The 17,672-nt window shown below is 49.5% G+C and overlaps 1 protein-coding gene and 1 long non-coding RNA gene across 2 annotated transcripts in view; one reads left to right on the forward strand and one right to left on the reverse strand.

Moving 5' to 3' along the window:
• Nucleotides 1–17,672, reverse strand: part of LOC135185876 (uncharacterized) — a 223,689-nt gene that overhangs the window by 4,440 nt on the left and 201,577 nt on the right. Inside the window, exons 7-10 of the mRNA XM_064163035.1 lie at nt 15,346–15,462; nt 10,785–10,978; nt 9,859–10,105; nt 8,054–8,231 (exon numbers count right to left, since the gene is read on the reverse strand). Of these exons, the coding sequence (XP_064019105.1) occupies nt 8,054–8,231; nt 9,859–10,105; nt 10,785–10,823 (464 nt within the window). The 5' untranslated portion in view covers nt 10,824–10,978; nt 15,346–15,462. The remainder of the gene's footprint in view (nt 1–8,053; nt 8,232–9,858; nt 10,106–10,784; nt 10,979–15,345; nt 15,463–17,672) is intronic.
• LOC135185875 (uncharacterized) lies at nt 283–6,122 on the forward strand. The gene is made up of 2 exons (XR_010306669.1): nt 283–949; nt 4,383–6,122. It is a non-coding gene; the product is annotated as an uncharacterized LOC135185875 (long non-coding RNA).

Consider the following 17,672-nt stretch of genomic DNA (forward strand, 5'->3'; position numbering starts at 1 on the left):
AGGGGCGGGAGCGCAGGGGCTGAAGCAGAGGGATGGGAGCGCAGGGGCGGGAGCGCAGGGGCCGAAGCAGAGGGATGGGAGCGCAGGGGCCGAAGCAGAGGGATGGGAGCGCAGGGATGGGAGCGCAGGGGCCGAAGCAGAGGGCTGGGAGCGCAGGGGCGGGAGCGCAGGGGCCGAAGCAGAGGGATGGGAGCGCAGGGGCCGAAGCAGAGGGATGGGAGCACAGGGGCCGAAGCAGAGGGATGGGAGCGCAGGGGCGGGAGCGCAGGGGCCGAAGCAGAGGGATGGGAGCGCAGGGGCCGAAGCAGAGGGATGGGAGCGCAGGGGCCGAAGCAGAGGGCTGGGAGCGCAGGGGCCGAAGCAGAGGGATGGGAGCGCAGGGGCCGCCCAGCCCGGGCTGGGGGAGGCCTGTAGGCTCCTGGCCCCGGGGCCGGTTATTTATTTATTTCGGCTGCGACACGTTCCCGTTAGGAAAGCAAAGAATGTGAAATGGATACTGCGGCCTTTGAGAGCAGGGAGCTGACTGCGGCTCAGCAACAGAGCCGGCTTAGAATCTGCTTCCAAACCTGTGGGTGCCTCTTGGGTTTCCTCAGCTATTTTATGGCCCATTTTCAAAGATTTCTGTAAAACCAGGCCAACAATGTCTGCATCCCCTGCCGCATCAGTGAAAAATTGGACCCTGTTCCAGAGTCATGTAAATTCCTTCTGTAAGGAACATTTACATTTTGCAAAGTGTAAATTTAGCAGAGCGCTTCAGGGGGCTGCCTTTGGCCCTGCTTCATCTCCCTTGTCATGCTGCAGTTGCCACGGGGATGGTTGGCTGAGAGCTTTCCGTTAGCCACCAGTGAGCAGTGCATGGAACCCAGCGTTGCAAAGGGCTCTTCCAGGATTGCTGTGAGCTGGTCAGAGAGCTGATAAATCCACCCTTACTCTCCTGTATCTTCATGGGGTAAGTGAACAACCCCAAAGCCTAGTTCATCTGGATGTTAGGAAAGGGTTCTTTGCAGTGAGGGTGGTGAGACACTGGCACAGGTTGCCCAGGGAGGTTGTGGATGACAGAATCACTGAACCTGACCAAAGATCACATTTGGTGATTCTGTGATCTGCAACCGCCCTGGAGGTGTTCAAGGCCAGGTTGGATGAGTCCTTGAGCGACCTCTTCTAGTGGGAGGTGTCCCTGTCTGTGGCAGGGGGTTGGAACTGGCTGAGCTTTGAAGTCCCTTCCAACCTAAACCATTCTGTGATTCTATGAGCTTTCGTCAGTGTATCATCATACAGAATCATAGAGGCTGGAAAAGACTCCCAGGACTCTGGAGTCCAGCTGTAACCCAGCTGCCATGACCACTAAACCATATCCTGAAGCACCACAGCTAGAGCTTCTTGAACACCTCCAGGGATGGCAACTCCAGAATCTCTCTGGGCAGCCTGCTCCAACCCCTCACCACTCTCTCATGAGTTTTTCCTCATGTCCAGCCTAAACTGCCTCTGGCACAACTTGAGCCCATTTCCTCTTGTCGTGTTGCTGATTACTTGGGAGAAGAGGCCAACGCCAGCCTCACTCCATCCTCCTTTTAGGTAGTTGGCACCATAAATGTAATAAAGCCAACTTCTGACTTCTTGGCTTTTCATGTTTGTTGTTCCTAGAGAGGTTTTTTTTTTTCATACATAAAATACACACAACAACTTTCATCTCTAAGGCCTTAGCAGCTGAAGCACAGTCCACTTCTTTATTGGCAACATATTTTTACAGTTAGGACTTGATTGGGCTGGGAAATATTAGAAATGTGTTGACTAACACATTGTTAAAAATAAAAGATGTGTAATGCTCAAGTAACGCCAGAAATTCCTGCTCCAGGTCGAGTGGCTGCTCATGGGCCACAGCTGCAGCCACAGCTGATGGAGTGGATGAAAAGATGCTGTGCTGCATTGCTGCTCAGCATAGAATGACTTACAGAATGGTTTAGGGTGGAAGGGACCTCAAAGATCATCCAGGTCCAACCTCCTGCCATAGGCAGGGACACCTCCCACTAGAACACCTCCCTGGGCAACCTGTTGCAGTGTCTCACCACCCTCACTGAAATGAACTTCTTCCTAACATCCAGTTTCAATCTCCCCTCTGCCAGTTCAAACCCATTACTCCTCATCCTGTCATTGCAAGACCTTGTCAATAGTCCCTCCCCAGCCCTCCTGTAGGCCCCCTTCAGACCCTGGCATTCTGGGGTAAACTGATGGCTCCCCTGCAGTCTGGGGCAAACTGGGTGGGTTCTGTAGGAGCGGAGCATATCGTCCCCTGCAGAACAATGGAGCCATTCACTGGAGAGAGAGAGAGGAGCAGAGCTTTCAAAGTCATTTTTCAGCCAGATTAAGGCTGTAAAAAAAAGCAGTCTTTAAAGCAGGGCAGGAATGAGTGCCATTGCGGGCTGTCACGTTGGAGGCCGTAAGGAAAGCGATGGAAACCCGAGGCGTGCCAGCGCTGCACCGCTTTCTGCTACAGGGGTCTGTAAGTGACACTCAACCAGGAGAGCTTTCGGCACAGCTGATGTGCAGCTTGAAAAGAGGCAATGTAGGGAAGGCGATGCGGGGGGAAGTGCCTTCGGTCCAGCTCAGGAACATCTGGTTTATTGCAACAATAACTACTGTAATTATATCACTGCTGGAAAAGCTGCTCTAGGTTAGGTTAAGTTTGTGGTTTCTATAATAAACACTGCTTTGGAGGAGTGGGGGGGTTCAGTATTTCAGCCATGTCAGATCACACTGAACCGAGCTGTGATTTGATGCAAAAATAACAAAATATGGACAACATAAAAGCATTATTTCTAACCATACACTGCCTGAGATGGACTCTCAGTTTATTCCTCCCTGTAGCAAGTGGAAGGTATGCCAAGGAAGCAAATCGTTGGCTGACTGACCATATTTCACCTGATAAAAGCTAAAGAAGTCATTTTTTTGTCAGTTGGAAGTAGGCTTATTAATACTTCTGGTAATAGGTACTGCTGTAAGAAATAAGCAAGCATCCCACAAAGGATTTGTTCTCGCTTTACGTACAGGGATAACTAAGGAAGTGGCTTTAGGTCAAGGAGCTGCTCAATGGTGGAGCATCTCCTAGTAAGAATATAGTGGATTTTTGCAGCTGAATGCCTGTGTGCTGGGGCTCACTACGCAGCTGCTGCATTATTTCATTAGCCACTAAAAATGAAGTGCTCCAACTCCAGCACAATGCTTTTCTATCTAAAGGAGAGCCTGAGCCTAGACAACCTCCGTGCAGCAGAACCACCTGGATTCTCTCAGTGGCCACGTGTATTTCCTGACTCTCACACAGCAGCAAGACACAAGTGTGTGCTTTCCTGGCAGTGGAGCGCATTCACTGACCCTCCCTCAGCAGCACTCGCAGCAACAGATCTGCCATGGGCTGGGTCTTGCACACAAAGCAGAGACAAACCAATGTGTATTCTGCTGCCAGGCAGTGCGCATCCAGCTTGGCCTCTGCTGTAAGTGCCCCCCAAAGTGTGCACAAATGTAGAGGACTAACAAGGTATGGAAAAGAATGGGTCAACATCTCGCTGACAGGGGGAACTGGGAGCTATCACTGCATGTGTATGGAATTGGCTACTGTAGAGAGGTGCAGTGGATCCCGAAGTGCCTCAGCCCTTTGGGTATGTAAGACTGCTGGAGAGAGAGAGAGAGATGTTACGACTGTAGTTTGCATCTCTACCTCCCTCTTTTTAACAAAGACAGGATGAGAGGGAGATGGCTTCAAACTGGAGGAAGCTGGATTTAGATTAGGAAGAAATTCCTCCCTGTGGTTGTGGTGAGGCGCTGGAACAGGTTGCCCAGAGAAGTCCTGGAAGTGTTCAAAGCCAGGCTGGATGGGGCTTTGAGCAACTTGGTTTATGAGGAGGTGTCCCTGCCCATGGCAGGGGTGTTGGAACTGGATGATCTTTAAGGTGCCTTCCAACCCTTGGAGTCTCATTCTCTGGAGCCTTTCAAGACTTGTCTGGATGTGTTCCTGTGTGATCTGTGCTAGACTGTGTGGTCCTGCTCTGGCAGGGGGTTGGACTTGATAATGTCTTTGGGTCCCTTCCAATCCCTGACATCCTGTGAGCCTGTGATTCTCTGTTCTGTGAGCTCACGGGTTGAAGGGTTTGCTGCTGTGTGTCCAGTGCCACACAGCTGCACGCAGTACATCAGCTGCTAGAACTTGCACGTTTGGTGTCTGCACCATTTTAACAACCAGCTCAGGATTCCTGCATGCTCCCACTGGCAAAACATTACCTGAGCAAGACTCGACTCATATTACACATGCAAGTGTGGGTTTGTGTGTGTTGCAGACTTCTGGTTTACGAATGCAGGTTAAACATTATCTTCGGTTTTATCTCCTGCAGCTAAAATAGTTTCTACCAGCTCAGTGCTTGGAATGGAAATGATCCCTGTGCTTCAACACAGACAGAGCAAAATAAAGCCAGAATTCCACTCAGTTTTTCTGGCTGTCACTTTAACGAAGTGGAAACTGCATCATTCATGCATCATGCTGAAGGCAGAGCAGTGAATTCTGGATGAATGTGGTCATCCTGTAGATATGTCTGTTCTGTATCTGGCCCTGGGTTTATTTCATAGTCTCTGACTGTAGTGATTTCCACAAAATGCTTAATTCTCTGTGGTTTGGTAGCAAAAAGGTAATTCAGAATTACAAGTGGAGGAACAGGTCATCAACTGATGACAGCCACCACTCCCCTGCATCAAGAGAACTACAGAACCACCTACATGAGCTGAAGTATGGGAGAGTTTATCTTCAAGATGTGTAGAAAGTATGAATGGCCTGATGATGAAACCGGTGCAGCATAAGCTTGAGGCTTGCCCTACGCTCACACTAAATGCCAGCGCCAACTCTGATCTGGTCCTTCAGAGAGAAGTCAAAAGTAAATGGTTTGCAAGCTGCTGGCAACAGCACTGGGCATGCCTTAACCATGCTAGCTTTAAAATACCACCTAGAAGGGGATGAACCCTTCACCTTTCTTTTTTGGGATGATAAAAATTCTGCGTCTCTGCTCCTGCCTGCCGAGGCACTGCATCTTGGAAGAGGTGGAATAGTGCCTGGCTAACGCAAAGTGTCCTCAGATGCCTTTCTTGTCAATGGCTGTAGACAGCTTCCAGCACCAGGCTCTCGTTCAAACAGAGAAGGTAAGGTGCTGGAGACTTGCCTTTGGTTTGGTGTTGTCAGCCCTAAAATGCTGACCTTTCCGTCCTTCTACTGCGGGCTGGGGCTGGGACATTCCATATAATCCTTACCTTGCATGATTCCACATACAGACTAAAGGGAAAAGGGAGATGCTTGATTTTGCTTTTTCAGCTGGTAAAAAACCAAAGCTGAGGCTATCAAATATCTGACTGAAACACGATTTAAAGAACCCCCAAACCACCCAGAAGATTTAATTTCCAATTTTCTGGCTTTGTCTCTGTCTTTGCAGTGTTTGCTTAGTGCATCCAGACAGCAGAGAACTCTGCTTGTGGTGGGCTGACTTCCTCCCATGGTGCTCCTAAGTCATTGCCCATTGGCTCAAGCCCCTTTCATCTCTGCTGAGCTCGTATCAGAATTCCTTGTGCCAAGCATGGTGCAAGCTCATTTCCAGTGAGAAATATTTACTGGCACTGGCTTCTCGTGTTTGCAGCATGAGAAGGATGGGGCAGCAGCCAGAACCACGGCAGAGTCCTGCTTTCTCTGCAGACAGTCCTGCAGATGTTCCCCCTGAGTGCTAGGGGCTTACTGGGTGGGGGGCTTTTTCAGACTGCTGCTGTTGAGTGGAAAGCTCTCTTCTTTCTCAACAAACTGCACTAAAAGGGATTTTAAGTGAGGCAATGAGGTCTGGCAGCCATGGCAGTGATCTGGGCTGTTTGCAGTGATACCACAGAGGTGCTGCTGCCAGTGACAGCTTAGGGTGGGAGTGTTTAATTGTGTCCTCATTCCTTAAGTGCTTGTTTCACTTTGCCAGGCACATCCGATTTTACTGTCCAAGATGAACTGACATTTTAGGTGGATCTTTCCTGGTGTCTCCCAGCGTCATCTGTGCCATAGTGGCACCTGGCATCACTGTGATAATATGCTAAATTAAAGTCAGGTCTTTCTAGCTGGTTGGCTTTGTTCATGTCTCTTTCCTCCACTCCTCCAATTGAGAAGTCTCCCTCTGGTAGCCTCCAGAGGACAGCCCACAGGGGAGAGCTCATTTTCCCTTCATCAGAAAACACTGCTGTCCTCCCCGTGCTCTCCTGTGCTGCCTCAGCCTTTACTCTCTGGCCCAGCTCTTGAAAGGCTGCTTCGCCCTGGAGGAGCTTTCCCACATGCTGGATCGTCAGGGGACCGCCTGACCGTGGTCAGTGGTTTCTGTGTGCGGACACGTAGGCGGGAAGGGGCAGAGGGGCCACGCTGGAGGAGAGCACAACAACTGCAGGAGGGGAGGCCTGGACCAGAACTGGGGTTTGTGGTCCAGGAGCTAGCTGCTGGCCTGCCAGGGTGGGCTCTGGGAAGGCATTAAAAACAAAGTAGCAGGTTCTCATATCACAGCCCTCGGCTTGTGAAGGGCTTTGTCTGTCTCCCAGCGACCTGCATGCAGTTTGTCATCTGTCCACGTCCGCTGCAGTTGCCTGGCAAGTGTCTACCGACAGGATACCTGCACCTGGGAAGCTGCTCCTGCAGGCGCTTCAGGCTGGTCCTCACCCGCAGTCTGCTACTAGCTTTGCCGTTAGATACGAGCTGCTGGTGTGGTTCCCAGTGTGCCCCCGACCCTGTTTGTCTCAAATAAATCCGGGCTGCAGAGATTACCACAGACACTAATGAGCAGTGCCGGGGCTGACCTTCAGATACAGCCAGCGGTGAGCCTGAGTCTATGGCTGGGATCCACCTCTCATGGGAAGCTGTGAAATTCTGTTTTCCTGCTGCTGCCACTCTGCACCCCATTGCAGTGGCACCACAGGCTGCAGGACCCAGCTTTCCACTGTCCCTGGCTAACTGAGCAATAGAGCAGCTTGCAGTGTGGGAGTTTTCTGTGCTGCTCGCCGTGTCTGTGCCAGCTGTAGCCAAGTGAAGGCTGGCAACCCCTCCTGATCTTGTAGCCGAGATGTATAAATACAGCAAGTCTGAGATTGTATCTCTCGGCGTAATTCTTTTGCATCCCTAGGCATCGACAGGGGCTGGTTTGTAACTACTGTACAAGTTCAGACCTAAACGAGAACCCCTGGAGTACACCCACATGGTACCTGCAGCACCAGGTGCTCTGACTGGGCCTGGTCTTCTGCTCTGCCAATGTCAACCCTTAGTGCTCATCTCCCTCTAAGGTCAACAGAGGCTCAGAAGACGCAGCATCATTTAGAGGTACAAAGTACCTCAGTGGATCCGGTTCCCTGGCTGGCTCAGGTTCAAATCAAGGCTATTGATATTGTCTTTAAGTCAATACCTTAGACCCTCGGTCACAAGAGGTTAGATAAGATTAAAGAACTAAGTTTTTTTTTCATCTACTGAATATTAAAAATGGCCACTTCTGGCTTTTCCTTCACACCATCTGTTGATAGCAGGTTGTATTGGCAGTTTCAGGACAGATGAATAATTGTTCCTGATTTTGGCACACCCAGAGGTTAAAAATAAATCTTTAGCCACACGGCAGAGTCCCCAGCCATTGATTTCTCTGAGAGATTTTAGCAATCTTGGAAAGAAAATACATGGTATGAGCCTTCCTAGAATTACTTGTCCCAGCCACATGTGATATAAATAAAACCGACCTCAAGAATCTGGCTTAGAATATGGAATAACATCGTGCTGCAGCCTTTCTGCTGTTCGCCACAGCAAACGCTGAATTACAGGCGTCACTCTGCATAACATTTCAATCTCTCAGTGGTACCCACAGCTCTCAACACTCTTGTTTCTTTCCCATGTTCGCCACAACTTGCCAGCAACGCTTCAGAACAGAGCAGGCATTTTGCAGCAACCTCCCTGTGTCGAGAACCGTGTGCACACTGCACAGCTGCATCTACAGCACAGCATAACCCCCTGCTGCAGCATCCTTACCGTGTTCTGGGGTGCCGAAGGATTAAGACAGTCCTGGGACGCACATCCAAAGGTTTCCCTGAGCTGGGGATCTGCAGTGTAGAGGCAGTGCAGTCAGGTCCCATGGGGCTGAATTGCTGTCTCAGTTCCCAGTGGCCACAACTGTGGGTAGCAGTGTTCCTTCTGGTGCGCCTCTGTGCTGAGGAAGTAGGAATGTAGGTCATACAACTCTCTTAGGTTTCTGCTTTGAGAATAATCTGGCTAAACAAAAAGTCCAACCCCAGGCCAGAATGTAAATTGAGGGAGACTCAAGAAGGGAGCCTGCAGAAACTTCCAATCATCTGAATCACAGAATGGTTTAGGTTGGAAGTGACCTCAAAGCTCAGCCAGTTCCAACCCCCCACCATAGGCAGGGACACCTCCCACTAGAACAGGTCGCTCAAGGCCTCACCCAACCTGGCCTTGAACACTTCCAAGGAGGGAGCAGCCACAACCTCCCTGGGCAACCTGTGCCAGTGTCTCACCACCCTCACTGCAAAGAACCCTTTCCTAAAATCCAGTCTAAATCTCCCCTCTGCCAGTTTAAACCCATTGCTCCTCATCCCATCATTACAAGACCATGTTGATAGTCCCTCCCCAGCCTTCCTGAAGTTTAAGAATGACCAAAACTGCTGAGACCAGTGCAAGGGCCAAAGATGACCTCTTCAAATGCAGCTATCAGGGTTCAATGCACAAACAGCCAACAGGGGACAAACTGTGACAAAGAGCTAGGTCGGGTTGGTAGGAGTGTTAAAAACATTCAGTCAAGCATCAGGGACTTTCTGACAGGACCACAAAGTGCACAGAGGAACTCACCCTTTGGGCAGGATGCAGATATCTTGACTAAGTTCTTTCTAGGGCTATTTATTCCTTTCATAAAGTTTTGTCTTTCTGGCTACTATAACCAAACTTTTCAAGAGAGTATCTGGCAAATAAATGTACAATGCTGCACACCTCTGGAAATCTGGGTATTATCAGGATGCCCAACTGGAAGCTGAGCTCTTCTAGGCAGTTTCTCACACCGTGCAACCCCTCAGGGGACAGGGGATATAATCCTAGATCCAAGAGCATCCGTGGGAGGGTGTTGCAGCAGGGAGGAGGGACAGAACTTAATCATGGGACACCAAGACCAATTTAGAGGTGAGGGAAACTGACCCAGCCCACTCTTTCCAGCCTCTGCTTCCAGCCTTCTCCTGAATCCTGGTTTTTCCCAGTCTTGCTGGAGCCTCCCACCAGTCTAGCCTTTCTCTGGTGTGGAAAAGTAACTGGGGGAGCTGGACCATAACGACAGCTGAGGCCAGCAGAGGAAAAGGCTGGGAGTATCGCTGGCAGCAGAGCTGGGAGTATCACATTTCCAGTCGGTGTTGACTGGAAATACATTACGGAGAGTTAATGAAGAGCGAGGGAGGAACAAGCATGAGGGTGGTGCTAGCAGGGAGTGAGCAGTAAAGGTCCCTTTCTGGTGGAAGAGAGGGAGCAGGAATGGGAAGAGAGGACATCGTCTGAGCAAAAAAGAAACAAGAAAGAAGGAGCTTGCTGTAGGCTTCCCTCCTTTGTTTTGTGAAGAGTTTGTACAACGCTGCTGAATCTGGGGCTGGGGGCAGATTCCCACAGAATATCAGGCGTGGGCTCAGACCCACATCCACTTTGAACTGCTGGTTTTGATCTGTGGGCCTTTGACAGTTTAATTTGAGGGTCAAAGAGCCTCCTAAACACACGGAAATTCCCTTCACAGTGTTTTGGAGGTGTGGGCATTACCTTTTTCATTTGAGTTACTGTCTGCCTACCTCCTCCAGACCACCAGGCAAGGAAAGAATCCAGGGATCCCAGCTCACCATCCCCCGCAGGACACCCCTTTGCTACCTGAGCCTGTGCTAGGCAGAGTGGCTGATGGATGCTTTTCCTTCCTGGTAGCCAGTCAGTAGCAGTGTCCACTGGCAGCGTGCACGGCCAGATCACTCTGTGGCCAGAACAGGAAAGGTTACTCATTCTTCTTTGGGGACCGCAGCAAATCTCTGCAGGAAAAGTGGCCAGCTAGAAAACAACCAAAAAAAGTATGCCTCAGATAAAGGTAAATGATTTAATTAAACATTAGCTTAACTCTCCCCAAAGCCACTAGTGAAAATACCACAAGCATCTGCAAGGGATGATGTCTGTGGATGGACCTCCACAACCTCCTTCCCAGCCTTTTCTGTAACATCAGCGCAGGCTCAGACAAAAAGTAGCCTTGTTCTTTTCAAGCCAGCATGAAGTACAGCCAGGAAGGATTAGTCATCAGAGACTTTTGGTAGTTGTAGCTTGGAACCCCAACTGGAGTGTTTGCTTTGTACAAAGCTAATAAAAGCTAAAAAGCTCTAAATCAAGAACTGGCCACTATCTTGGTCAAATCTTGTTTCTTTTCTAAATAGCTTTTAACTAAACTATCTGTTAGGAGAAATTTTCCTTCTTACGCCCTCACAGCAAAAGAAACAACCCTTCCCTCTTCCCCAGGGAGCTGTAACCACCTTGGCTTTCCAGCAAGATTTTGCAGGATTTCTTATTAAAAAATATTCTGAATTAGTTTTTAATGGGGGAAAAAATTGTTACTTTTTGTAACCAAAATAGAAGAGATGCAAAACTCATTCTCAGAAGGGCTTTTACCCTCTAGAACGGAACTGAAGATTTTTGGTGGCTTGGTCTGAAGAACATATTTGACAGCTCTGTGAAACAATACCTGGATTTCCTCAGTCACTGGCCACTCAGAGGGGCTCATCCATCCTGCAGGTCTCTGGTCACTTTGGCAGTGGCCAGCTCTGGCCAGGTGAGCAGTAACTTGTGTGTGTGCGCACAAATAAGTTTTGCTTCTCCAATCAAGGCGATTTTCTGCACTCAGAGGTGAGCCCAAGTGGTTCTGTGCACTCTGAATCCCTGAAATGAATCATGGAAATTATGTGCTGCTATTAAGTGCTGTACAGCTAACAGTGGCTATAAAAACGACGAAGAGACTCTGAGGTAGTGACATAAGTCTTCAGCTGGTGCTAATCAGCACTGCCCACTGAACTGGCGAGAGCTGCAGGGACTGACACCAAGGCAGATTTTGACAAGGGCTGCGGTTTGTTCTCTGCACTGCAGGAACAATCCTTGCCCTGACATCTACACTCCCGTGGGGCTTCTCAAGCAGGCCTTCTCGAGTGCGAGGCAGTGTGCAGAGCAGCGGCCAAAGGGTGGCCACAGGTGAGAATCAGCACAAGTCCACGTGCCTGGGCAGGTATCAAGGCTCCCACAGTGAGTACTGACTTGAGACAGAGCTGAAGCTGCTGTGCTGTCTCCTAGGTCCTCATCGCCTCTTCCTGTCCATGCTGCCTTTCTCTCTTGTTAGTGTAACTGTGCATACAGATGGTCATCTGCCACCCCAAAAACCTGTGTGGGGATAAAACTAATTTGGTAGATGGTCAGGTGGCTTCAACACAGGTCAGTCTCCAGACTCAGCTTTTACATTTGCTGGCAAATGGTTAGTGGCAGTCTGGTGGCACCTGGGACAGCCTCTCCTGGCAGGAACATCACCAATGCTGACTTAGCTTCCAAGAGTTACCCCTGGGGAAGAGGAGAGCCCATATTCTCTGCTCAAATTCACTTGCTTGTCACTACTGAGGCTAAAATGCATCATGCCAGGAATGTAAGGAAGAGTGACTTAAGAGACATTTATTAGCTTCCTTGCTCTGTTCCTTGCTCCCTAGCTGGACGGGGTCCCCTGTACTGTTGTTGACCACTGAGCCTCTGCTTATTCACATGACAGCTCTCACCTCTCAATGCCACATCAAATCTGCACAGGTGTTCAGAGCAGCTCACAGGATTTGCTCCTCCTGGCCCTAAATGACTCCCCTGAACCAGATCCTTCACAATTGCAGCCAGCACATGGTGCAGGCTGACAAAAGCCTGGCTCAGCTACTCCCAGTGGCTCCCCATCACTGGCAAGCAAGCAGTGGTGGCTTACCTCAAGAGTGGGTCTCTCCAGCATCACAAGGTAACACAAACTCATGAGGAGTGAGCCTTCAGGGTAGGTCATAGAATCATAGAATCATAGAATCAGTTTAATTCAGGCCATAAGAGGTCTGTTGTTGCCAGCTCTGCAAGCTTCGGTTTCAAGTGTTAATTTGCTTCAAGAGTAAAATTATTTTAATCATGAATGCACCCTTTTCAGGCACGTTGCCTCTCTTCGGTTGAGGATTTTGAGGCATTTCGTAGCAGTGCTCTTACCTCGCTGCACCCAGCCACAATGTTCACCACTGTGAGGTAAAGTTTGGGTTTCCCATTTGCATTTCCTCTCTGTTGGCCAACACTTTTCCTTCTGCAGTTCATAGACTCATAGCATCATCCAGGTTGGAAGAGACCTCCAAGCTCATCCACTCCAACCTAGCACCCAGCCCTAGCCAATCAACCAGACCATGGCACTAAGTGCCCCAGCCAGGCTTGGCTTCAACACCTCCACAGATGGCGACTCCACCACCTCCCTGGGCAGCCCATTCCAATGCCAATCACTCTCTCTGCCAGGAACTTCCTCCTAATATCCAGCGTAGACCTGCCCTGGCACAGCTTGAGACTGTGTCCCCTTGTTCTGTGGCTGCTTGCCTGGCAGCAGAGCCCAACCCCACCTGGCTACAGCCTCCCTTCAGGTAGCTGTAGACAGCAATGAGGTCTGCCCTGAGCCTCCTCTTCTGCAGGCTGCACACCCCCAGCTCCCTCAGCCTCTCCTCACAGGGCTGTGCTCCAGGCCCCTCACCAGGCCCTTCTCTGGGCACATACCAGTACCTCAACATCTATCTTCAATTGAGGGGCCCAGAACTGGACACAGCACTCAAGGTGTGGCCTGAGCAGTGTTGAGCACAGGGGCAGAATAACCTCCCTTGTCCTGCTGGCCACACTGCTCCTGGTCCAGGCCAGGATGCCACTGGCTCTCTTGCCCACCTGGGCACACTGCTGCCTCATCTTCAGCTACTATCTACCAACACTCCCTTTCTGCCTGGCTGCTCTGCAGCCACTCTGTCCCCAGCCTGCAGCACTGCCTGGGGTTGTTGTGGCCAAAACATTTTACCAACATTTCAAACCATGCACGTTCTAGTGAGGAATGTCAAAGGGAAAAACTCAAAGTGTCACTAGGGCAGGGTGACTGCATCTTACCTCTTCAGAAATGATGACCAAGACCGTGTCAGAGAGAGGTATGAAGCAGAGGGCACCCGAGAGGTCTGATGCTTCCAGCACTGCTCCCCCACTTCACGGTAGGTCAGCTGCCCTGCATGTGGTATCAGGACAGCTTGGAGCGGACACCAGGCTGCTCCAGGAAATGGCTAAGTAGCCTTATGGCCTCCAGTTGCAGCAGCAGGGATAAAAAACTGAGATAAGAGTTATTTCTATGCCTGCCATTCTGCCCCAGTGTGGCCACACAAAGGCCTCTCTCTGCCTGCCATGCAGGCGCTGCATTCCCCACGCATTCTTGCAGCCTACACCACATCCCTGAACAATAGGCTGCCTTCTCTCCTTTTCCTGCCTAGTTTCTATGAACAGCACTCTGTTGACAACCAAGCCTGTTCTCACTCCTGAAGAATTCCAAAAATGGAGCAATAGAAGGACAGCCTGTGACTTCCAGGAGGCATCCTGAAGCATCCCATTTCTAAAATGGGGGCCGGGTGCTTCACTTTCTGTTTTATTTCTGTTTCAAAGGAAACCTGCAAAAATGCAGTGCTGCAAATCCATCCCCAGAGGCAGAGAGCTGCTCCGAAAGCAGCACCACCAATGGCAAGTGCAAACGCATGGGGGGGGACTTCCCCTCTCTGACCACTCCACAGCAGCCTTTCTCCTCTAAACCTGAATGCTGAGTGTCAAAATGACCACTCCTGGGCAACTGAAATCTTTGGCACAGGAGAAGTAGATTCATGGGCATTAGTTTGCTTTCCTTAGCTGGTCCCGAGCTTTAAACTGACAAGCCACGTGTAAGATCAGTCAGTCCAGCCTCTTAACGCTCATCCCAACTCCACCTCTTGCTGCCACACGATGAGTTTAGGCCAGATGACAAGAACTTCACCAGCCTGAGAAATGCTTACAGAAGACCAAGATCCCTCCCTGCCGCACGTGAGCAATCCACTCTCACCGAGGCAGCATTGTGCTTAGTCTTGTGGCTGATGGAGAACCAAAACTGAAGAGAAGGGCAACCGCGGCGAGGAGAGATCTGGACTCGTTGTATTGCTAACACTGCACCACTTTCTCGTGGCGCTGGCTCCTCTGCACTGCCAGGCTGGAAGGTGAGTGTACCTCTCTCTGCACAGCCATCCCAGAGACCAGGAAATGAGGACAATCTCTCGCTCTTTCTCCAGTCCTATCTGGTAGCTCTCTAGTTTGGAAAAGCAATGTGGAGCTGTTTTGGTGTGTTCTCCCAGTAACACTTGTGTTGTTGCTGCCCCTCTTTGGAGCTGTGCACATGCGCACACATCTGGTCCAGAGGCCTGATGGACTTGAAGCACCCTCTGCTAGCACAGCCTATACCAAACTTCAGCATTGTCTACAATTTATCGCAGGACCTCATGTGTAAGGGGGCCTCAAGAAAAGCCCAGTCTTAATTTAGGCCTAATTTGTTCTTGGCTTCTGACTTCTCTGGGTGGATCTGGTGCAGTCAAGGCCAAAATGGAACATCAATGAGCAAGCATGCTGGCGTCACTGCAGAATGAAAACAATTGGAAAATGACAATCAAAGGAAGGTGAAAGATCTAGTCCCAGGGCTTCCTGCCACAGTTGAGAGTTTATTCAGATGGCCTCCAGATAATCTAAGCCAGATAGAGGGCACATCAGCTTACGATGATGTTTGTTCTCTTGGCTTTGTTAGCTGCCAGAGGCAAGAGCAGTCCAGCCTGTGTCCCTATGCACATATCTTCATGTTTAGGCTCTGGTTTAGGGTGCAGATATGGAAGCAACATGGAATTGAGAAAGGGTCTAAGAACCTCCATCGAATGAGAAACTGCAAGACATTTCTGTCCTCTGACAGCTTCCATGCTGTCATTATTGCTACAGCAATGAAGCGTTTGTGGCGTAAGGACAAAGGGACTGTAGTGTGCAGAAAATCAGTCCCAACTCATGCCAAGTCTTTTCTGACAGAAGTGGTTAGCCAGTTCAGGTACCAGCTACTTGGAACTAGATAATTCAGCTGTCATAACAATACTTCACACAAGGACAAGGACAAACTAGTGTATATGGAACCAGAAGCCAGAGTCCTGTCAGATAACAAGTTCAGTACCTGCTTAGCTTACCCTGACTTGCACCTGAGTTAGTAGCCAATGGTATCTTCACAGGGAGAGTCAAACTGCTCTCTCTGCTGGAGGCTCCAACAGTGAAGACCAAGAGGTGTCCAGAGGGCAGCTACCAGCCTGGGCAATAACAGAAAAAAGGAGAAGGCTTAGAGCAATAAGAGCATCAGCTCACATAAGAGGCACACTGGTGAGCTGACAGCATGTTTTGCCTGGCTTATTCCCCTGCAGAGAGTGCCACGTTCATGGTTTTCCCAGCCAAAACTCTTTGCATCCATCCTTGCTGTAGCCTCAGTGAAATCTGGGCCTTGTCTAATAAGAATCTGAGATTTCCAGCTCTAGAACCAAGTTGCTTAGGCTACACCAAGGGAGCATTTTAAGTGCAGTGTTTGTGGAACTGCTGAGGCACATGCACCTCCCCTGCATCCACTTCCTGAACTATTACCAGCAGTTGTACTACTATTTGCTCATCTATTTGAACAGGTGCTTAGGGTCACAACCTGAACTGTACACTCGACTGCACTGAGAGCAGGAGCGCCTAGCTTCAAAGTTCTTCCAAGTACCCAAGCTGCTGTCTGAGCAACGACAAGACACTGCTGCACCTGCTGTGTGGCTGCACACGAAGAACATAAATTAGCGGAAGCGCTAAGCTCTCCGGGCTGCTTTTGTCACCAGTGGCTAACTTCACCCTGTGTGATCTACCATCTGATTACTGAGATTGTGCCCTGCTCGCACATGAGAAGGAACTTCTTTGCTTTGAGGGTGGCAGAGCACTGGAACAGGCTGCTCAGAGAGGTGGTGGAGCCATCATCTCTGGAGTCATTCAAAACCTGCCTGCACATCATCCCATGCAACCTCCTCTAGGTTGGACTTGATGATCTCCTTGGGTCCCTTCCAAACCCTAGCATCCTGTGACTCTGTGAACCTGCTCCGGCAGAGTAGTTGGACTGGTTGATCTCCAGAGGTCCCTCCAATTCCTACCATTCTGGAATTCAGATATAAAATAGCCAAGGAAAGTTCTTAATGACTTACGAGACACAAAATGGATCTACTATGCAACACTGATGAAAACTCAATCCTATGCGGGTCTACTTCTCAGGTAGAAGTGATTCTGAGAGCCCCAAGCCCAAAGCACTGCACACAGGCTTTGCAAAAAACTGAAGTGCACCTCTCTTGTCTACTGTAGGCATCCAGAAACCACAGAGAGGACACAACACATTGCACCTGGGATGAGAACATGGACACTGTCATGACCACAAGGGCAAGGTGACACTGGAGGTGTTGCAGTGTGTGGTGTCTGCCCTCCTCTCCTGAACTGGAAGCCCAGTGACAAACACAGAGGGGCCCTGGTCCATCAGACCTTGCTAGCACATCCCAAGCCACAGAGGAGTTCCTCCACACCCCGCACACGATAGCTGGCAAATGGGAAGCACTTGGGCAAGATTAATCTGCAATCATTGTATCTTACAAACGTACTTATTCTGTTTAGCAGGAAACTCCTCTAAGGCTCCAGATGAGACATTTCTCACATATATTGTTTAGCTTTTCCTGAGGCCTTAATGAATTGCTTTAAATTACAGACTTAGATATTGATTAGCCCCATTCAGTTGAAAGCTAGGCTTTAGCAATCTATACTTGCCTATAGTTTATTGGTGATATTATTCCTAATAAAGAGCTGCAATTAATCCACATCAAGAAAAATCAATTAATACAGATTTGTATCACAAAGAAAGAAATCCTCCTCATATCTGCCTGCTAATCCTGAAGCTTAGGTCTTTCTTTGCGACCAAGGAGGACAGACAAAAATTATTGATTTCACCCTATTTTCACAACTTACAGTGATACAATAACAGCCCCCAGAACAGACGGGGCTTATCAGTTAGAACTATTTTTATAGGTGATGATAGATGAGGCCACACAGCGCCTTTGTTCTTGCATTATTAATAATTATTAATGCGATAGACCAGTAGCGCTGTAAGGAGAACAAGCACCGCCGGCGCGGCCCCCGGCAGCCTGGCTCCGCTCCTGCCTCGCTTACAAATTTTACACCCGGTGCATTACGATGCAGAAATGGTTCTGGAAGCAGAACTGCAGCTGCATGGGAAAGGAGACTGCTCTGTGTAACTTTAGACTCGTGGTACAGTGTGAAGAAACACAAGCTGTGATCCAAGCTAACGGCTTTCTAACTTTATCCACTTGTATCTGCCGCTTTAACCAAGCTAATACCTAAGCTAATTTACTAGAAACAATAACAAAACCCTCTCCTCTTATCAGAGCCTTTTTGCAGGAAGCATCACACAAACGCAGCCATCAGATTTTGCAGATTCAGA

Source organism: Pogoniulus pusillus, chromosome 24 (assembly GCF_015220805.1).
Source record: "Pogoniulus pusillus isolate bPogPus1 chromosome 24, bPogPus1.pri, whole genome shotgun sequence".
NCBI lineage: Eukaryota > Metazoa > Chordata > Aves > Piciformes > Lybiidae > Pogoniulus > Pogoniulus pusillus.